The sequence below is a fragment of the Notolabrus celidotus genome, chromosome 21 (genome assembly GCF_009762535.1).
Source record: "Notolabrus celidotus isolate fNotCel1 chromosome 21, fNotCel1.pri, whole genome shotgun sequence".
In the NCBI taxonomy this organism is placed as follows: Eukaryota; Metazoa; Chordata; class Actinopteri; order Labriformes; family Labridae; genus Notolabrus; species Notolabrus celidotus.
Genome location: NC_048292.1, coordinates 24,691,570 through 24,710,684, shown reverse-complemented (window position 1 = coordinate 24,710,684; position 19,115 = coordinate 24,691,570). Strand labels below are relative to the sequence as shown.

Genomic DNA, 19,115 nt, shown 5'->3' with positions numbered 1-19,115 from the left:
GAGTAAGTTGTCAGCTGTCAGTGTTTTTTTATTGCATGATTACACGATCCATGGTCTTTACACTGTGTAAGGCTGAGCTGAAATAAACTCCACAGCCATTACTGTGTCAGCTGGGTAACATTCAGCATTTGTTCCTCTAAATTCTGACAAACTGAGATGTATAAAAAAATCACAATATATCAGTGACTCATGCATTATAGACCTGATTAGCTGTTCAGTGTGCTGCAGGCGAAGGAACATGTGTTGCATCCAAAAATAGATCTACAAAAACTTGGCTGACGGCAAATTAAAGCAGCAAGAAATGTCTAAATACTGTGTACACTTGTATCAGCGTTTGGATTTGGTTTGGACTTCCTTATATTAGCTTAATTGCATGGTATAACTGACCCTGTCTGTAACAGATGATAGCCTAGCTTCCATCCTTGTTATCTGCCAAGCCTCTCATTAAAGGGGACCACCAACCACCATCAACCAGTACCCCTTTTACAAGCCCACTTTAAAGCTCCTGTGAGGAACTCTCTGATTGTGTTGATTTTGGCACCCCCTGTGGACAAAGTGGTACCTGCTTATTTTGTTCTCTACATGCAAAAACATTATCTTTCTCTTCACAGTGTTGTTAATGGTCTTGTCTGACACCTACCCCCTGCAGTGGTTAGAGCTTTTTAAAATGACTATACAGAAATCGTCAGTAATTTTGCTCATGATCTAGTTTGTTCTTATTGTTTAGAAATATCAGGGGTGTAACGATTAATCTACCACATCGATGTATCGATATATATTCCTATGATCCGACTACATTGATCTGTGTTCAGCAAGTTGGCCTTCCAGATGACATATATCAATCTAACATCGTTTTAAAAGGTAATAAATCGATTGTATCGATACTAGGAAATAACGCATTGGATTGGATTGTGTGTGTGTGTGTGTGTGTGTGTGTGTGTGTGTGTGTGTGTGTGTGTGTGTGTGTGTGTGTGTGTGTTTGTACTGACCTGTGTTTCTGAGATGGACACGGTGTTCTTAAAGACGATCCACTGCACAGTTTCAGAGCAGGGGGGTTCAGTGAGTGAGCCGTTGTAGATGTAGTATTTATCTGTGATATTAGGCAGTAAGGACCTCAGGGTGAAACCTTCCATTGATCCGCTCTTACCTGGTAAAACAAAACAAAAAACAAGTGTAATAAGAAATAAAATGTCACAACAACAAATTTGTAATCTAAATTAAGAATCAAACAAATTAGAATACATGAACTAATTTTTCAAGCACTAATAGGCCAATCCAAAAACAGACACTGGAACAATCCAAAAGTACACAACAGCCAAATGACTATAATAACATTTTACACAACTGAGTCTGAGAGTTTCATTCTGGCTTAAGCCTACGATGCTCAATTTCTGCAGAAAATGACCCTACCTTTCTGCACAGACTGCTGTTCCCTTTGCTGCTCTAAATTAACCTGCTGCATCTGCTAATCCCTTATGTTTTTTTTTAACCTGCTGCTTTAAATACTTAACTACGTTTCTTTATCACAACCTCAGCGCCTGCACCGAGCCACTCTCTGCAGATAAAACATGTTCATGTCAACATGGTGTGGAGCCAGGTAGCATGTAAAAGTGACCTACCAAACCTGCTGACAGTGTCCAGGGCCTCTATTACAGGAGTGTAATTCTCATTGTCCTCCTGGCTGATCTGTGGGAAACAACATGATTGCCTATTATAGAATTCATCAACAAGGAAGACTTGCTGTAAGTGAATGTACTGGGGACACAGGCTGGTCTTTAACTCTGGAGCACACTTTAACAGGTCAAACCAACCTCAAAGAGCACAGCCAGGGCAGCAATCCTCCCTCCTTCCTTCATCGCAACATCCAGACTTTGAAAATCATTGGGGTCATAACTGTAAATCTGCATCTGAATGAAAGATCAAAAAAGGTGTTAGTCAGCAAAGATAACTGATGGACATTTGTGTTAAGATATAGACAAATATATGTTGTACCTCCAGAGGAAACTTCATCCCGTTCAGGCTGTGTTCAGAGCCATCTGACGTTGCATTGCAGCGCCCCCAGTGGAAGGTGATTCTTCCGACGCGGAACCTGGAGCTCAGTCCTCCTCCGCTCACAAAGAAGTCCCCTTCAACATTGATGGCCACTGAAGAACAAACATGCAGTCTTCTTGTTATTACAAAGCAAAATCTGAAATTTAAATGATCTGTTTCTTCTAAAAGGACACATTGCTAAAGTTAAAGTACAAGTGCCCTAAGATGAACTTTGTCACAGCTTGAGGGTGTTTCAAGAAAGATCTGGGTGTCAAATCACACCTTTTCCCTACGACACTTTCAGTCTTCAATTCTCAGCTTTGGCAGCCCAGCACTTTGTCCAAATGTGGACCTTCTGACCCTAGTGTGTTACTTTTAGATTTAAAACCTTTTTTCACACGTCACAGATAAAAAAACTCGAAATTTTCCAAAAGTAAAAAAGACACAACAATTTCTGGCTGCTAAAACTTAGGTGCATTTGTGTTCAAGTGTCAAATCTGAATATTCTTGTCTCTTAATATTTCAGGGAATCTTTTTTATAAGATAAATCATTAAGAACAGCCACTGACAAGTTGTAGGGTAAACATCAGCTGTGGCATGTAACAATTCCACGTCATCAGCCCCAGATAGGTTTTCTTGTTTTATAGTAAGAAGTGATGGGGGAACTTGTTTCAATGTGACTTATAACGATTGAGCAGAAATGATGTCACTTGACTGTAAATTGAAATGTTTAATGCTAATTCATCCCACAAAGAGGCTGATGAGAACCAGTTACCATGGAGGCATTACTGACTGTGGAATTGAAAGGACAATTTTCTTTTGCTGTAAAACTAAATCAATAAAATCACCCTGAAATCAACTTTTTTTTTGTCAACTTGCTTACGTCTTAAGTTGGTAGCTGAGCAATACACAGGATAATGTATATTGAATAGGTGCTTATGCAAATTAGGATCCTGACTGCGTGGGGAAAATCCCTTCCGTATTCAATATTTCTACCGTCTGGTACCGATGACTCAACTGCAAGACAGCCTTGCTCTTAATTCTACGAACCTCACGGGTTGAACCAACGGCCTCCTCGACAAGAACTATAGACTCTATTTGATGGGAGCACTTAGACAGCTAGGCCACCATCGCCCTGGGAATCAATTTTAATGTGATAACACATTAAGCAGGATCATTTTGTACCTAGACTGTGAATTGAAATGTTCAGTATAATGTAACTATGAGGCTGATAATGAGCTGTTGCCATGGAGGCGTTCCTGACAGCAGAATTGGAGGGACTATTTTTTAATTTGCTGTATAAATAAATCATTTTTAAATCGATAGAATCACCCTGAAATCCACTTTTTTTTATCAGCTTGTTTATGTCTTAAGTTGGTAGCAGAGTAATATACAGGATAATGTATAGTGGATGGGTGGCTTATGCCTTTCCATATTCAATATTTCTACTATCTGGTACCGATGACTCAATTCTTAATTCTGTGAACCTCACAGATGTTGGTGTAATAGTTAAATTTTTGCTCTGTTTTGGTCTCCACCACCTGCAGATGGATATCTCTTTATCTCGACCATGCTTTCTACCCATTTCCTAACATTGTCTGTGTTACAAGCTAGGAGGATGGCATATAGTGGTTTTTTAGAGCACCTTTAATGGAATCTACCTGCTGGGTCTCTCATAGGGACGGGCAATGATTTTCGAATATTTGTTCACTTTATAAAAATGTGAGAAAGTTAGTTACTTCAAATATTTTCTCATGTTAAAAGTACAAATTTTCATCTTTTTCACCAGTGCCTGGTTGTAATACGGTATTCCAGCCAGACAGTGACTATAGAGCGTCTTAAAGCTGTTTGCTAACCACATTAAATAACAGAAGAAGAATGCTAACTGCATTAAATAGCAAAAGAAGAAGAAAACATTAGGGACAATCGCAGGGATTTCTCTGTTTCTGAATCTCACACTACTACACACATTTCCAGAGATTGAGCATGGCTGTAAAATGTAAACACAGATGCTGCGTCACAGAAACACTGACATAAAGATCGAGACAGACGCTGTCAGTGCCCGCTACTAGCAGCTGCTGGTTAACGCCACTGCCACACAAACGGGCTGTTAAAGGGGCAATGGGATTATTCCAATGATTATCAAATAGTATTTGAACTTGAAATGCCCATTCCTAGCTATGAGAATGGCATATAGTTGTTTTTTAGAGCACCTTTAATGGAATCTACCTGCTGTGTCTATAAACAGGTAATAACAGCAGTGAGGGTGAGCCTAACAGTAAAGCTAAAGGCCAAAAAAACCCAAAAGAGAAACTCAAATATACTAAAATACTCCACTGAGAAGAGAGGAGCGGCAGCATTAGATAAAAATGATGGGATGAATCCTTAAGCAGATTAGATTTCCATATAACATCTGTTATTAACCTACAAATGTTAATGACAGCAGCTTAAACATAAATATAGTGTCAATGTAAATTATCTAACCCTCTTTTTCACAGTTTATATTTAATCTCTCATCAGTTTCTACATTTTACTTTGGTTGCACACACTTCACGTTTCAAAGCATCATATAACGTTCAGTTTAGTGAAACTGCCTCCCATATAAATCTTTCATATCGTGAAAGCTCTGCAGCATGTGTTTAAAATGCAATTTCCTCTTCGTCTTCACAGCAAAGAAAAAAGAGGATTAAATTGTGGACCATTAACATACAGAGGGAACAGACACACACATAAAAAGACACAACCTCACACACACACTCACATAGCCAAAGCTGTATTGGAGAGATGGTGATGATAGCTGACAGCTTTCATTAGTTTATCAGTCCAGACATCACTCAGCCTGCTGCTTATTCTCTCACTGTCTCCTCACATTGTCCTCCTTCTCTCCGCTGCTTTCTTTCTTTCTCTCCCTCTCTTTATATATACCTCTTGCTCTTTTCCTGCCTCTTTTCTGTCACTCTGTTTCTTTTCTGCCTCTTCACATCGATCTCTCTTTCTCCAAATGATGTCTCAGGACTGCTCTTCCTCTGACTTCCACTCTCTCAATTACCTGCTCTCTCTCACCTTTCTTTTCATTGTCGGGCACTTTGACCTCGAACTCTAATCACCTCTTTCTCTCATTAGCCTTTGAGCTGCACATGTTTTTTTTTCCACATCTTAAAGGTACAGATTTGTTCCACAGCTATAGACGAGGCGGTCATGTTCCAAAGCACCAGAATAATGTCAAAACCATTTCCATAGACTGGATCTATATTTCATCTTCCTCCTCCGGTTTGTGCTTCATTACGCGCCTGTCTGCAATTTGAGAGCAGAAGAAGAGAGACACCCAGCGTGTCACTGTTTTTAACACAAGTAGAACAGCATGGGATTTGATTTCTTGCTTGATGATATATCAAGTAGACATGGCTTAAACAAGATTGATGTGAACATCCACTCAGGAGAATGTCACAGTCACAGTCATGCACACATGCAGGGGAGTTCAATGGTAAATGGACTGTATTTGTATAACACTTTCTCTTGTCCTCTGACCACTCTAAGCACTTTTACATTACATGTCACGTGAACCTTTCGAGACAACTGACACTACCACTGAGCCACAGATCATTAAAGAACATCAGCGTACCAGTCTTCCCGTTGTTGTGAATGGTGCTGGACTCTGCTGTGAGTTTCTCCCAGCCTTCCAGCAGCAGGTTCTGGTACTGCATCCTGACTTGGGTGAACGTCTCATCGATGTCCACAGGAGACTGTCTAGCGCTGTTGCAGGACGGGTACTTCTTTCCCCAGTTGCGCTGGTTAAGGGCACCTGTATGAGAGAAAGAGACAGATGAATGAAGAGACAAGGGACTAGAGATCTGAAACCGTGAAACTCCCAGTGCTTGTTAAAAGAAATCTATATACTGCATCAGAGTATCTACAGACTCAGCCGTTTGAGCTGAGGAAACAACAGATGTCCCTCTCTATCCCTTGTATTCACATGGCAGTAATTCACTTCTGATGCCATGTTCACATTGTAAAGCTCAGTTGTATCTGAAATGTTGTTCTGCTGCATTTCAGGTTTGCAAATTCCAAGCTAACATTGCCATTATTTCCTTATTTACACCTTTTTTCATATTGTGTTACACTTGAAATGGTTGTTAAATATATTGTTTTACCTTGAATTACTGCCTAAATGTTCCTCTGGAACCTATTGCCCTTTCAGTTGCTGATCAATCAAGTAGCAAGAGCTGAACAATTTGGTGTATGAGACAGTATTATTATTTTTCTGTCATCTAAAAAGTGAGCTGCGACCAATACCCTGGTGCAACCAAAGCACCAGTATAAAATACAGAGAGAGTGAGTCTATTGTGTTACATTATGTTTCAGAGGAGATGGCGTTCAAAGTAGTTAACTGACACTTTTCTGCACACAACATGCTGGGATACATAATGAGACTGACCAGGCAGCAACGCCACTTTTTAGCAGCTTTTCTCCCTCATCATGTCATACTTATGCATTTAAAGAAAGTGTGGTGTACTTTTGAAATAAACCTTGTAGTGTGCTGGTTTGATTGACACTTCTAGTCTAAGACAACAAGTGACCAGTGGAGGGGTTGGATAGAGAGCGTCTCTGCAAATTGGTCGCTACTATTATATGGAGTTATTATAGATCATAAAGTCAGTTGGTTCTAAATCTATTGGTATCTTATGTAGAATAAGACATCTGTTGAATAAGAAATGTCTTCAAATATTGTATTTTTTTCACTCATTATGACATATTGAGGTCTGGGGAAATATTTATAAAACTGACCTAGATTCTGTCATCAAACTCCAAAAAAAAAGCTATTAAAATAATAAATAAAGCTCATTATGAGGGAATCTAGTAATCCATTATTCATCAGATCTTGCACTTTAACATTTTTAGACATTGTGTCTTTCAAAACCTCAGAAATAATTTTTCGTGCTGGAAATAATAGTCCTGCTGTTTGTATTCAACATTTGTTAAATTAAGAGAAGGACGTGTGTGTTTCAAACATTTAAGCTAGAACAAATATAAAATGCAGATGTGTTTCAGTTTTAGGAGTCAAAATATGGAACAGACTCAATGACGAGTTGAAATTGTGTCGTTTTTAAAATAAAATCAAGCCTTAAAATACAAATGAATTAATGAATACAATATGAAATGAATAATATAATTTAAAAATAATAATAATCCTATCAGAAACAATAAGCTCCTCGCACCAGTCAGTGCTCGGGCCCTAAAAAGAATGAAGGAGTGTAATGTATTTTGTAACTTTCTTTACTGGTACTGCTGATGTTTGTGGGTAATTATTCAAATATTTGATGGATTGTACAGGAGAGGCAAAAAATCTGTCAGTATCAAAGACTGTGTAAATAATAGACGTAGTATCCGTGATGTGAACCATCTGTTGCTGAGTGCTCTTTTGAAGCCAATCGTCGGTGGGAGCAATATTGGAAATACTGAACTCAACCAAACTTAGTGTGAGGTAAAGAGGCGGGGTTTGAGCCTCCTAGCCAACAGCTATGTGTTCCCGCCTGTCAATTAAGTCAGTCATGTCCTTAAATGGGCAAAAACTCGTAATCTTAATATCTTCTAACCCGTCGCGGTAGAAAAAAACAGTGTACAGTGTGTGCCGATAGGGAAATTAGCTACGTAGAGCCAAGCCGTTTTTAAACCAGGCTGTAAACATGTTTATTAATGCTGCAAAAATCGTCTTTTTTGAATTGCTGTGTATGTGGTTTCTGGTGTTTCTGCAGCCAGCCTCAAGTGGACGCTCGATGAATTGCAGTTTATAACACTTCCGTATGGGCTTCATATTTTGAGATCGGAGGTTGCCGCTTAGTCAGTAAACATCAAACTTTCATAAAAGAATCCATCATTTAACAAAGAGTCTGGTCTAGACCTGCCCTTTCATGAAGCGTCTTGAGATAACAATTGTCATGGATCGGTGCTATTTAAACAAACACCGATCATCAAATCAATAAGGTAACTGTTGAATAAGTACTGTTCCAAGAGCAGATGGTAAAACGGAGTTAAACCTGACAGGTTGGCCTCAGATTAGTCTTTATCCTCTGACTCTATAGAAGTATGACTGCCTATATTGTGAGTGCATGACTTCATAATATATTCAGTGCACATGTTTTCTGTGAATTGATTTTTTAGGGGGCTGCACAGCATGGATTCTGTTTCAACTTTTGATATGCTGTGGGTGTGAATATGTGTTGACAGCTCTGCTTTTCACATGAATAATTTGAAAGGGAGTGTAGAGCATTAAGATTAGAAGAAAAGAAATGCAGCCAAACACACTACAGCAAAACCAAAATGGCATAGAGGGACATGCAAAGGTAACATCACTGTATTATAGGGCTTATAAGACTCTAAATGAGGCAAAATGTTCAGCTAATATCTCATGCTCTGCCTCAAAATTACTCTGTATTCATGTATTTATGAGCTCATGGCAGAATTTCCCACTAAATTTAAGGAGATGCAGCGGGTCATGCATTTGTATGTCTGGGGATTTATTCATGACTGCATGTCACACTATCATCTACGGGCATGTGCTTTATTATTCATTTCCCTTTTTTGTGCTTGTTATACTCACAGTACCTTCACTTCTTTTAACATGCAGTTGGCATGTGGATGCAAATCATTCATTCACATGCCCATGTTACCTTTGCACTCACATGGACCTGCTGTGTGGATCTGTGTGCAATTATGAACAGTCTTTGCATGAGTGGATGTGTCAATTTACTGAGCTGCCATTCAACCACTTTCAACACTGAGTCATATCCTCCAGCTATATTTAGGGAGTAGTAAGAGAGGAAGCTTGTCTGGACTGCATTTTTTAAGCTGACTAATATTTATGAGTTGGGACTGTAGTGTGATCATAGACTGTATAAATAATGGACAGTATCCGTGACGTCATCCATCTGTTTCTGAAGCGCTGTTATGAAACCAATCGACGGCGGGAGCCATATTGGAAATGCTGAACTCAACCAAACTTCTGTTGAGCTTGTGTGAGATAAAGAGGCGGGCTTTGAGCCTCCTCGCTAACAGCTACAGTGTTCCCGCCTGTCAGTCAAGTCAGCTGTGCCTCTTATAATGGAAAACTCGTAATCTAAATATCTATGAAATTGTCGCGTTCTGAAAAAATTCACCCCCGTACCATTTGTGCCGATCAAGAGACGAACTATCCAGACTGCTTTCAATAATTGGACATTTTCTTATGTTCCTGTAAAGCTCTCCTAGACTGACTTTGTCTGTGAAGACTGCTGCTTAACTTATTGACTTATTAAACTGTATTATACATCAGACTCAAGAGGCAACCTCCGGCTGCAAGAATTGAAGCCAATGCGGAAGTGCCAAAGACTGCAGTTCATCGAGGATCCGCTTGAGGTTGGCTCTGTAAGTACCGGAAACCACATACACACCAATTAAAAGAAGACGATCTTTACAGCAGAAATAAACATGTTTACAGTCTGGTACAAAAGACCAGTGTAGTCTGGATAGCTAATTTCTCCATCGGCACACACTGTACAGGGGTGAATTTTTTTCCAACGCAGCAATTTCAAAGATATTAAGATTATGGTTGTTAAAGGTGACATATTACGCTTTTTTCATCAATATGTATTGGTCTAAGAGGTCCCCAAAACATGTCTTTAAAGTTTATGCTCAAAAAAACACTTTGAAATCAGATTTTGGCATGCTTGAAGAACCCTCTGTCTGTTTTCTCTCTGACCACGCCCCCTCAGGAAGTGGATGTGCCTCGGCTCTCCGGCACGTTGATCTAATGTTTACATGTTGGCTGAATATACACGGCTGCTCAGAGATCACGTTATTTCAACCCTCTGAATCTGATCCAGAATCTGATCCTGACAGAGAGGCGCCTGTAGCAGGACCTTTCTGAAGGATTGGTCACAGATTCTGTGTTTCTTGTTGTTTTATTTGTCAGTATGTAGACGTGTGTCTTGGTACACAGCTACAGCTACGAACATGTAGCTATGTGGCTATGCTAACTAGCGCTAGCACTTATCCATGATAAATAAAAATCATCCACTAGATCTTCAAATCTGCAGACGTGGGGAGTAAAACCGACCTTTGTGTTTGTTAAGACAGCCTACAACTAGCATGCCTCCCTCCTAAGCTCCTTGTTAGCACACATTTGTGCAGGTAATGAAAAACAGAGGAGGGGTTGAGTTGTATTTTATACAGTCTATGGGCTGAACAAGCTCCGAGCTCTGACTCCGTGACAGACCGGATATTGTTGTTACGTAACAAAAACACGGTAGTCTGAAACGGCTCGTTTCACACACATTTACAGAAAGGTGGAGAAATCAGAACAGGGGCAGAAATCAGAACAGGGGCAGGGGGGTTTGTAGACATGCCAGGGAAACATATTTCAGGTAGAGAACCATTAAAAAGTCCATTTTGCATGATATGTCACCTTTAAATATATTGTTTTACCTTGAATTACTGCCTGAATGTTCCTATGGATTTTCACTACCTATTGCCCTTTCAGTTGCTGATCAATTAAGTAGCAAAAGCTGTACAATTTGGTGTATGAGGTGGCTACTATTATATGGAGTTATTATAGATCATAAACTTAGTTGGAAACTACACATAGGACACATAAAAACTAAAATTTCTAAATCTATTGGTATTTTATGTAGAATAAGAAATCTGTTGAATAAGAAATGTCTTCATATATTGTATTTTTCAATCATTATGCCATATTGAGGTCTGGGGAAATATTTATAAATCAAACCTAGATTCTGTCATCAAACTCCAAAAAAAGCTATTAAAATAATAAATAAAGCTCATTATCAGCTATTATCAACGCAGCAATTTCAAAAATATTAAGATTACGAGTCTTCCAATGAGAGGCGCAGCTGACTTGATTGACAGACGGGAACACTGCAGCTGTTGGCTAGGAGGCTCAAGGCCCGCCTCTTTACATCACAATCCCTCGACAGCAGCAATATGGCTGCCGCTGCCGAATAGCCTCAAAACAGCGCTTCAGAAATAGATGGGTGACGTCACGGATACTACGTCCATATCTATACAGTCTATAGTAGATATATAAGCTGCACACTTTTTGAAATGAAATCTAAGGCTTTTTAAGACCTTTTCAGTCCCAAACAAAGAAAAGTACACTTTTGCATAGCAGAATAAACTATTCACAGAGATGTTGCATATTTAATTTAGTAACCCAGGTCTAAAAGCTAGTCCTTAGACAGTCCTTGTTTGCCTGCCAACCTTTCCTGTCATTTAATGTCCTGGAGCCAACTTTCCTTGAGCTTGCAACTTCACATCCTCTTCTCCTTTTCTCTTTCATTCCCAGTTTGTGAATGTGCCGATTATATGCTGACGAAAATATTGTGTAAACCAATGTATCTACAATAACTTATATTGAGGAGTGATTTTATGTTGTACATGGATTTGATGAAGTATTTAGATATGTCTCAGTCAATGCGGCATCTTCAAATTAAAGACTGAAACATTTGATAGTTTAAGACTTTTAAGGATCATCAAAAATCCTCTAATTAAAAAAACCTCTACAGTCAAATTTGACTGTAATGAGTGTGGATTATTCTGTCTCACTAAGTGTCACACTTTGTAAAGATGTAAATAAACTCCTCAGGTTTATCTGCTTTATCTGCACAAAGCAAAGTCTTACTGGAAAAGGAAAACAGGTCTTTGTTGCGCCTGCCTCCTGCTCAGTGTGTCTTCTCTAGACTGTGTGAGTGTTTCGGTGTGTAGTTTACAGTACACAGTAAAGACAATGGGTCTAATCAGGTCAGAGCAGATGGTTTAACGGTAACTGGTCACACATGACTTCACAGGTATTGGCTTTACATTCCTTGTTGTGTGTGTCATGCGCGTGTGTGTGTGTTTATGTGTGGGTGTGTGTGAGGGGGGAGCTGGACTAAATCAATGCTCTCTGTCATATAGAGTGGGGCAAAAAAGTATTTAGTCAGCCACTGATTTTGCAAGTTCTCCCACTTAGAAAGATGAGAGAGGTCTGTAATTTTCATCAGAGGTACACTTCAACTATGAGAGACAGAATGAGAAAAAAAAATCCAGGAAATCACATAGTAGGATTTTTAAAGAATGTATTTGTAAATCATGGTGGAAAATAAGTATTTGGTCACCCACAAAAGTTCAACTCAATACTTTGTAACATAACCTTTGTTGTCAATGACAGAGGTCAAACGTTTCCTGTAAGTCTTCACCAGGTTTGCTCACACTGTAGCTGGTATTTTGGCCCATTCCTCCATGCAGATCTCCTCTAGAGCAGTGATGTTTTGGGGCTGTCGCTGGGCAACACGGACTTTCAACTCCCTCCACAAATGTTCTATGGGGTTGAGGTCTGGAGACTGGCTAGGCCACTCCAGGACCTTGAAATGCTTTTTACAGAGCCACTCCTTCGTTGCCCGAGCGGTGTGTTTGGGATCATTGTCATGCTGGAAGACACAGCCACGTTCCATCTTCAATGCTATCACTGATGGAAGGAGGTTTTGGCTTAAAATCTCACGATACATGGCCCTGTTCATTCTTCCCTTAACACGGATCAGTCGTCCTGTCCCCTTTGCAGAAAAACAGCCCCAAAGCATGAGGTTTCCACCCCCATGCTTCACAGTAGGTATGGTGTTCTTGGGATGCAACTCAGCATTCTTCTTCCTCCAAACATGACGAGTTGAGTTTTTACCAAAAAATTCTATTTTGGTTTCATCTGACCACATGATATTCTCCCAATCCTCTTCTGGATCATCCATATGCTCTCTGGCAAACTTCAGACGGGCCTGTACATGTACTGGCTTAAGCAGGGGGACACGCCTGGCGCTGCAGGATTTGAGTCCCTCTCGGCGTAGTGTGATACTGATGGTAGCCTTTGTTACTTTGGTCCCAGCTCTCTGCAGGTCATTCATCAGGTCCCTCCGTGTAGTTCTGGGATTTGTGCTCACCGTTCTCATGATCATTTTGACCCCACGGGATGAGATCTTGCATGGGGCCCCAGATCAAGGGAGATTATCAATGGTCTTGTGTGTCTTCCATTTTCTTACAATTGCTCCCACAGTTGATTTATTCACACCAACCTGCTTGCCTATTGTAGATTCACTCTTCCCAGCCTGGTGCAGGTCCACAATTTTCTTCCTGGTGTCCTTGGACAGCTCTTTGGTCTTGGCCATGGTTGAGTTTGGAGTCTGACTGTTTGAGGCTGTGGACAGGTGTCTTTATACAGATAACCAGTTCAAACAGGTGCCATTAATACAGGTAACGAGTGGAGGACAGAAGAGCTTCTTAAAGAAGAAGTTACAGGTCTGTGAGACACAAATCTTGCTTGTTCGTGGGTGACCAAATACTTATTTTCCACCATCATTTACAAATACATTCTTTAAAAATCCTACAATGTGATTTCCTGGATTTTTTAAAATCATTTTGTCTCTCATAGTTGAAGTGTACCTCTGATGAAAATTACAGACCTCTGTCATCTTTCTAAGTGGGAGAACTTGCAAAATCAGTGGCTGACTAAATACTTTTTTGGCCCACTGTATGGCTGCCTGGTGTGGCAGCTTTGCTTGAAGACTTGAGAACAGGCTGAGGCTTGAGGTGAAAATGTTCAGATCACTGTCTCTGAAAACTCTGGACTCATTTCATTAAAAAGCGTCAGTCAATTGTCAAATATGAAATGTGTGTGAGTAAGAGTTGTTTATTTCTCCTTATAACACCGCGGATTGTGGACAGAGCTGAAGGGATGTTTCTGCATGTTGTTTGCTGTGGAAATGTAAACAGAACAATTTTATCATTATTCCTAGTAAAAATCTCACCCTTGAGGTTAACTGCAAAAACAGCAACAGAAACACTATTACTCATGGCTGATGAGGCATGTACCAGATGCAAGGAGGATTGTTCTCAATGTTATTTTTCTAGGTCTAACAAAAAACTTAAACAAGAAACAGACAGACAGGTCCTCAAATGACTACACATCTCATTTAAATGTACCTGATAATATAAATCGTATGGTATCACATCCAAAAACAGAAACAAAAGACTAAATCACACGATGTACTGCACACTGGTGCTGCCATCTTTCCTGCAGCCTCCTGTCAATAACAGTTTATTAAAGTCAACCAAACAGACCCAACTGTCAGTCATGCTGGCTTAAAATGTCAAGTGTCAGGTTGTGTGTATCTTTACTGAACCTGTGTCGTTTGAGCAGAAAGACAAGAAAGACCCAAAATGGCCCACTAATGGCTGATTTATACTCCTACATCTCCCCTACACAGCAGTGCTGGAAGCGGTCTACAATCTCTGTTTACTTTTCCACAGAGAATCAGAGCTTGTTCTGTTAATCTACAGCTGATACATGTTGCTGTTTATCATACAGACATGATTACATGAAGAATAGAGAGGAGGACATGAAATACACGACCGATGTCCAGGATCCCGGAAGTGCTGTAAATGAGGGAAATGCAAGCCGCCGAGCGGACCAAAAAGAGGGGCTTGCGGTCTGTATTGATTCTTGGTTACATTTTGGAGGAGGGGCAAGTTGGCTCCGTGTGTAGGCCTCTGTGTAGGTACAGGAGTTACGCGGACCTCCTGCGTAGGCTACGCCACCGATTCGACACAGAAGTATAAATCAGCCTTAAGCAATCCAGTGCAGTCAATAGTTAGTGACAAACAACTTCCTTTTCTGAGTGCTGCAGGACTCACAGTCCAATTATCAACTTTAGAAGCGAGTTCAGATCCAAAGCAAAGCAAGATGTGCCCCTCAAGAGGTGTGCAAAATAAACACCGTCACATCTTAGTTGCCCATTCATCTGTTTCTGGTGAGGCTCAGTTTCACTGTTAATAGTACATTACCCAGAAGCCTCACTCCAGCTCCCTGCACCAGGATAAACTCATCATGTGTTTGCCAGCTTTTGGTCTCCACACACACTGTTTTTCCTGTATACACCAAACCCTGCTGAGATGTATTTGGTCACTATTACTGAGACTAAAAACTTACTCAAACCAGACGCCAGAAAACCTCTCATACTGAATCCAGGCTCCTGCATTTTTTATGCAGAATATGTAAAAACAGCTTAAGCTTAATCAAAAGTTTCTCATTTTGGGAAATGCACTTGGCTGCCTTCCTGCCGGGAGATGCTAGTCCTGTGTTGCCTGCACGTTAGAGATGTAGGCATACATTCAGTCATCTGGAACTGAGCTAGAGGGAAAGAGCTAGCACATTTACATGCTGACCTATATTTTGTAAAAAAAAGTGTGAATTCTCAAAGTGTGTGTGTGAGTGTGTGTGCTGGGGGAAACGGTAGGATGGTTGTCAGTGAGTCCATGGCCACATCTGGCCCCTGATTTAGTCACCATCATGAGACACATACAGGCAAAAAATGTAACTCCTCTGAAATTATGCTACCATGGCAACAAGTAGCTGACAGGTTTGAGGTAGGAAAAAATAAAAAAATCCTCTGAAGCTAGACTTTCCTGCCTTCATTTAAATCCATACGCACTCTTGCATGCACACACACTCACCGGCAATCAACAATGAGAAGTTGGTGATTGAATATGTATATGATATTTCACATCTGAGTTTCAGTTGTTTCACAGGAGCAAGTCTGCTGATGGATGCAGAGTATCTGGTGGTGAGAGATCTTCAGAATGCAGAACGAGTGTATCATTATTATTTTCTGCTCTTCTATGTCTGCTTATGTTGGCTTTCTGTCACTGCATCTCAAGGTTTAGACAATTTGAAACAAGCAGAACTGAAAATACTGAACAATAGATACAAGTTTTATAGGAAAACTGGATCAGATGTCTACCATCAGTTAATAAAAGAACCATTGGTTACTAGGGGAGGTTGATAGCAGGTATAGAAAGTAAAATCAATTATGTACAGCTACCTGCTCAACCTGCACAACATGGGTGCTTATGTGTTACTATAAACTGTATAATATAGTATCTGTGATGTCACCCACCTGTTCCTGAGCGCTGTTTTGAAGCCAATCGTCGGCAGGAGCCATATTGGTAATGCTGAACTCAACCAAACTTAGTGTGAGGTAAAGAGGCGGGGTTTGAGCCTCCTAGCCAACAGCTATGTGTTCCCGCCTGTCAGTCAAGTCAGTCATGTCCTTATTTGGGCAAAAACGTATAATCTTTGTATCTTCTGAACTGTTGCGTTAGAAATCTTTTTGACCCCGGTACAGTGTGTGCTGATAGAGAAATTTGAATTTGAATGGGTGTGTATGTGGTTTCCAGTGTTTCTGTAGCCAGCCTCAAGCGGATGCTCGATGAATTGCAGTTTATAACACTTCCGCGTGGGCTTCATATTATGTTATCATATTATATAACTAGATACTGAAAGGCTGTGGCCTGTCTTGCCTCTGGATCACAGAGCAGTTTAACATTAACTGGCTTAAACTAACTCCTGAACAGAGGCTGAAATATCAGTTCATGCTATAGTGGTGAGTTGAATTGAGAAAAATTACATCATGGGATTAATATGTAGAATTAAACAAGAGAGCAAACTGGAAACATATTTGTTATATGAAAACCAAAAGTATTGAGAGGCTATGTGTGATTTTAGAGTGAATAACATTAGGATCCCTGAGGTTATTGGAAGATACAAAGGCCTGGATAGGGAACAGAGGATTTGTAATCTCTATAATGATGATCATCTGGGTGATGATGTGCCTTTAATTGTCATGCTGCAGGTAATTGGTGTAACTGATTGGAGCATGTGCGCTTTTGATCTGAACAGGACCATAGACTGTATATAAAATGGACGTCATCTTGCTCAGCTCGAAGTGAGGCTGCCACAAAAACTGCTCCCCCTAGTGGCTGGCTGCAGTATCAGTCAAAAACTCTGTCTCCTTCATTTGAATGGGGCTGCTGTCAAACTTTAAAAAATAAATACAAGGCATACGAATGTTTCTCACATCTGTATGCTGTGTTGATATGTAGTTATTATTTGACTGTTTTGTGTTCAAGGCCTCTTTTTTCTGAAAAGTGTATTTTTCGTTAGTTATTAGAGTTTAAAAACTGGGTTTTACATCCGGTTTTACTTTGATTGATAGATGCCGTAGGTAGAGAGAAACTCTGTAGGACCTCGGGACGGTACACTGTAGGGCAGAGCTTGTTACTTTGGAAACACACATTCCCTACTGCGCAGACTCAGGCTGCAGAAAATTGACAAGATGGCAGCGTTCTGGAACAGGATATTTTGGCTTCAAACCTGTACAATGGAGAAAGGCAGAGCGACGCTGTCCATTATATATACAGTCTATGAGCAGGACAAGGACCAACATATTTTCTAATCATAGCTTTGTTTGTTTTTTTATAGTTTTGTCACGAAATAGAAGACTTGCGACTTGAGAAGTGATTTTTGTTTGTTGATATTTTTAAATAAATTCTCAGTTTGGAAACATTTTTATGGCATCCATTTCATTTTTGAGTAAACCTGTTTCAGAAAGCACGAGTCGGAAATATCACATCCTGCAGAAGTGGCCAAGAAGGTTTTTGCTAAAAGTTGCCACTAAAGACGAGTACCATATTTAGTTTGAATGATCATGGTCTGAGTGTCAAAAGTAAATGAAATGAGATTTTACTCATTCTTATCTAAATAACAACATTTAGCAAAGGTCTTTAAAAAAAAAGAAAGCACAGGTGTAATATTCAGGTATCTGAACTAAAGCTACAAATAGAAATGAGAAAGAAAGTTAAAATGTTGGAAACTTTTAGAAGAAACTTGGTGCTCTGCAGGAGCTCAGCGATCAGTCAGCTGTTAAAGTGGTCAAGGCAGAAACCATTTACACCTGCTGCTGCTCTTTTTACCACAGCACTACAGTCATTACAGCCCACCCGTCACTCTCCGGGGACGAGAGGTGAGACGACGGAGGAGGAAAGTGCACGGGGGACAAAAGGAGATGGAGCAGCAGGAAACACGAAGGCTCCGGTGCAAAGAGGAGGTGATAAAGAAGAGGCTGGAGAAAGGAAACGAGGAGGGAAGGGAGAGACATGGATGAGACAATAAAAGAATAGGTGTAGTGTTAGGGACAGGAGTGGAAGGAGGAAGGAAGTCAGAGAGAAGATAAAAAAGAAGGGGGAGAACAGTGCACACACACTGCAACACTGTACACATGATTTTCATGCTGATATTCTAAGAAGTTTGCAGAGACACACGTGCCGTCTGCCTCTCTCCTCCTGCCCACGCTTACACCAATTAAGCTCCCACAAACATACACTCAAACACACACAGACACACACAGCACTGATTTCACCCTCTGTGAGAAAGGTGCTGTGCGCTGCTGTGCAGAAAACATGCAGGATTATTAAATTGAATAATGTAGGGCTTGACTCTTTTTGGGGGCTGTCTGCTCCGTTTGGCTCACTGCTGGCAGAAATAGCTGAATATGTATCAAATATTAAAGGCAAAAAACGACTGCTGGTTTGGTTTAAGCCCCAGTGGTGCCTTTGAAGCTGCATGATTGTGCGTCTGGCAGGAACGAACGCCAGCCCCTTAATAGTTTAACCTCATCTCATGCATCCACGGCACTAAATTACCTAGAACAAGATATAGACATTTATACACTGATATATTTGTTTAGGACATCTGCCTTCTGCAGATTTTACACACATTTTGATCATATTTTAACTAATTGATCAATTTTTGTATATACAGCATTCAGAAATGAATATCCAATCTGTAGTAAAATTAATTAAATTACTCAGTTACATTCAATCAGCAATGAGATTTAAAAAAGGAGAAAGACCAGCCAAACCAGACTTTTGATGGCCAGGAAAATGCAAGCTTGCTACCTCCGGCCTTGAGAAATAAAGCTAAAGCGGAGGTGCTTAAAAAATGCAGTCCTCCAAGCATCCACTAATACCTCTTTTCGACCAACGCGAACCGCTTAGTATTTCCGGGCTGGTGCTTGCACTGGTTCGGAGCTGGTTGAACTTGCGAACCAACACAGCACCCATTTGCCCATTTGTTTTTCTGCCTGCCTGAGTCCGTGGAAGAGGCACGTCATGACGTAAGATTTACGTGACGCCAGCGCGAACTTTCCCTCACAACAAACACGATGGCG

The 19,115-nt window shown here is 40.4% G+C and overlaps 1 protein-coding gene across 3 annotated transcripts in view; it reads right to left on the bottom strand.

Annotated features, from left to right (window-relative positions):
- ptprz1b (protein tyrosine phosphatase receptor type Z1b) overlaps positions 1-19,115 on the bottom strand; it is a 120,969-nt gene that overhangs the window by 32,095 nt on the left and 69,759 nt on the right. For all 3 annotated transcript variants that reach the window (XM_034673182.1, XM_034673179.1, XM_034673180.1), the window contains 5 exons: positions 5,654-5,833; positions 1,993-2,144; positions 1,812-1,907; positions 1,620-1,686; positions 990-1,147 (listed from right to left, as the gene is read on the bottom strand). In XM_034673182.1, coding sequence (XP_034529073.1) covers positions 990-1,147; positions 1,620-1,686; positions 1,812-1,907; positions 1,993-2,144; positions 5,654-5,735 — 555 coding nt within the window. In that variant the 5' untranslated portion in view covers positions 5,736-5,833. The remainder of the gene's footprint in view (positions 1-989; positions 1,148-1,619; positions 1,687-1,811; positions 1,908-1,992; positions 2,145-5,653; positions 5,834-19,115) is intronic.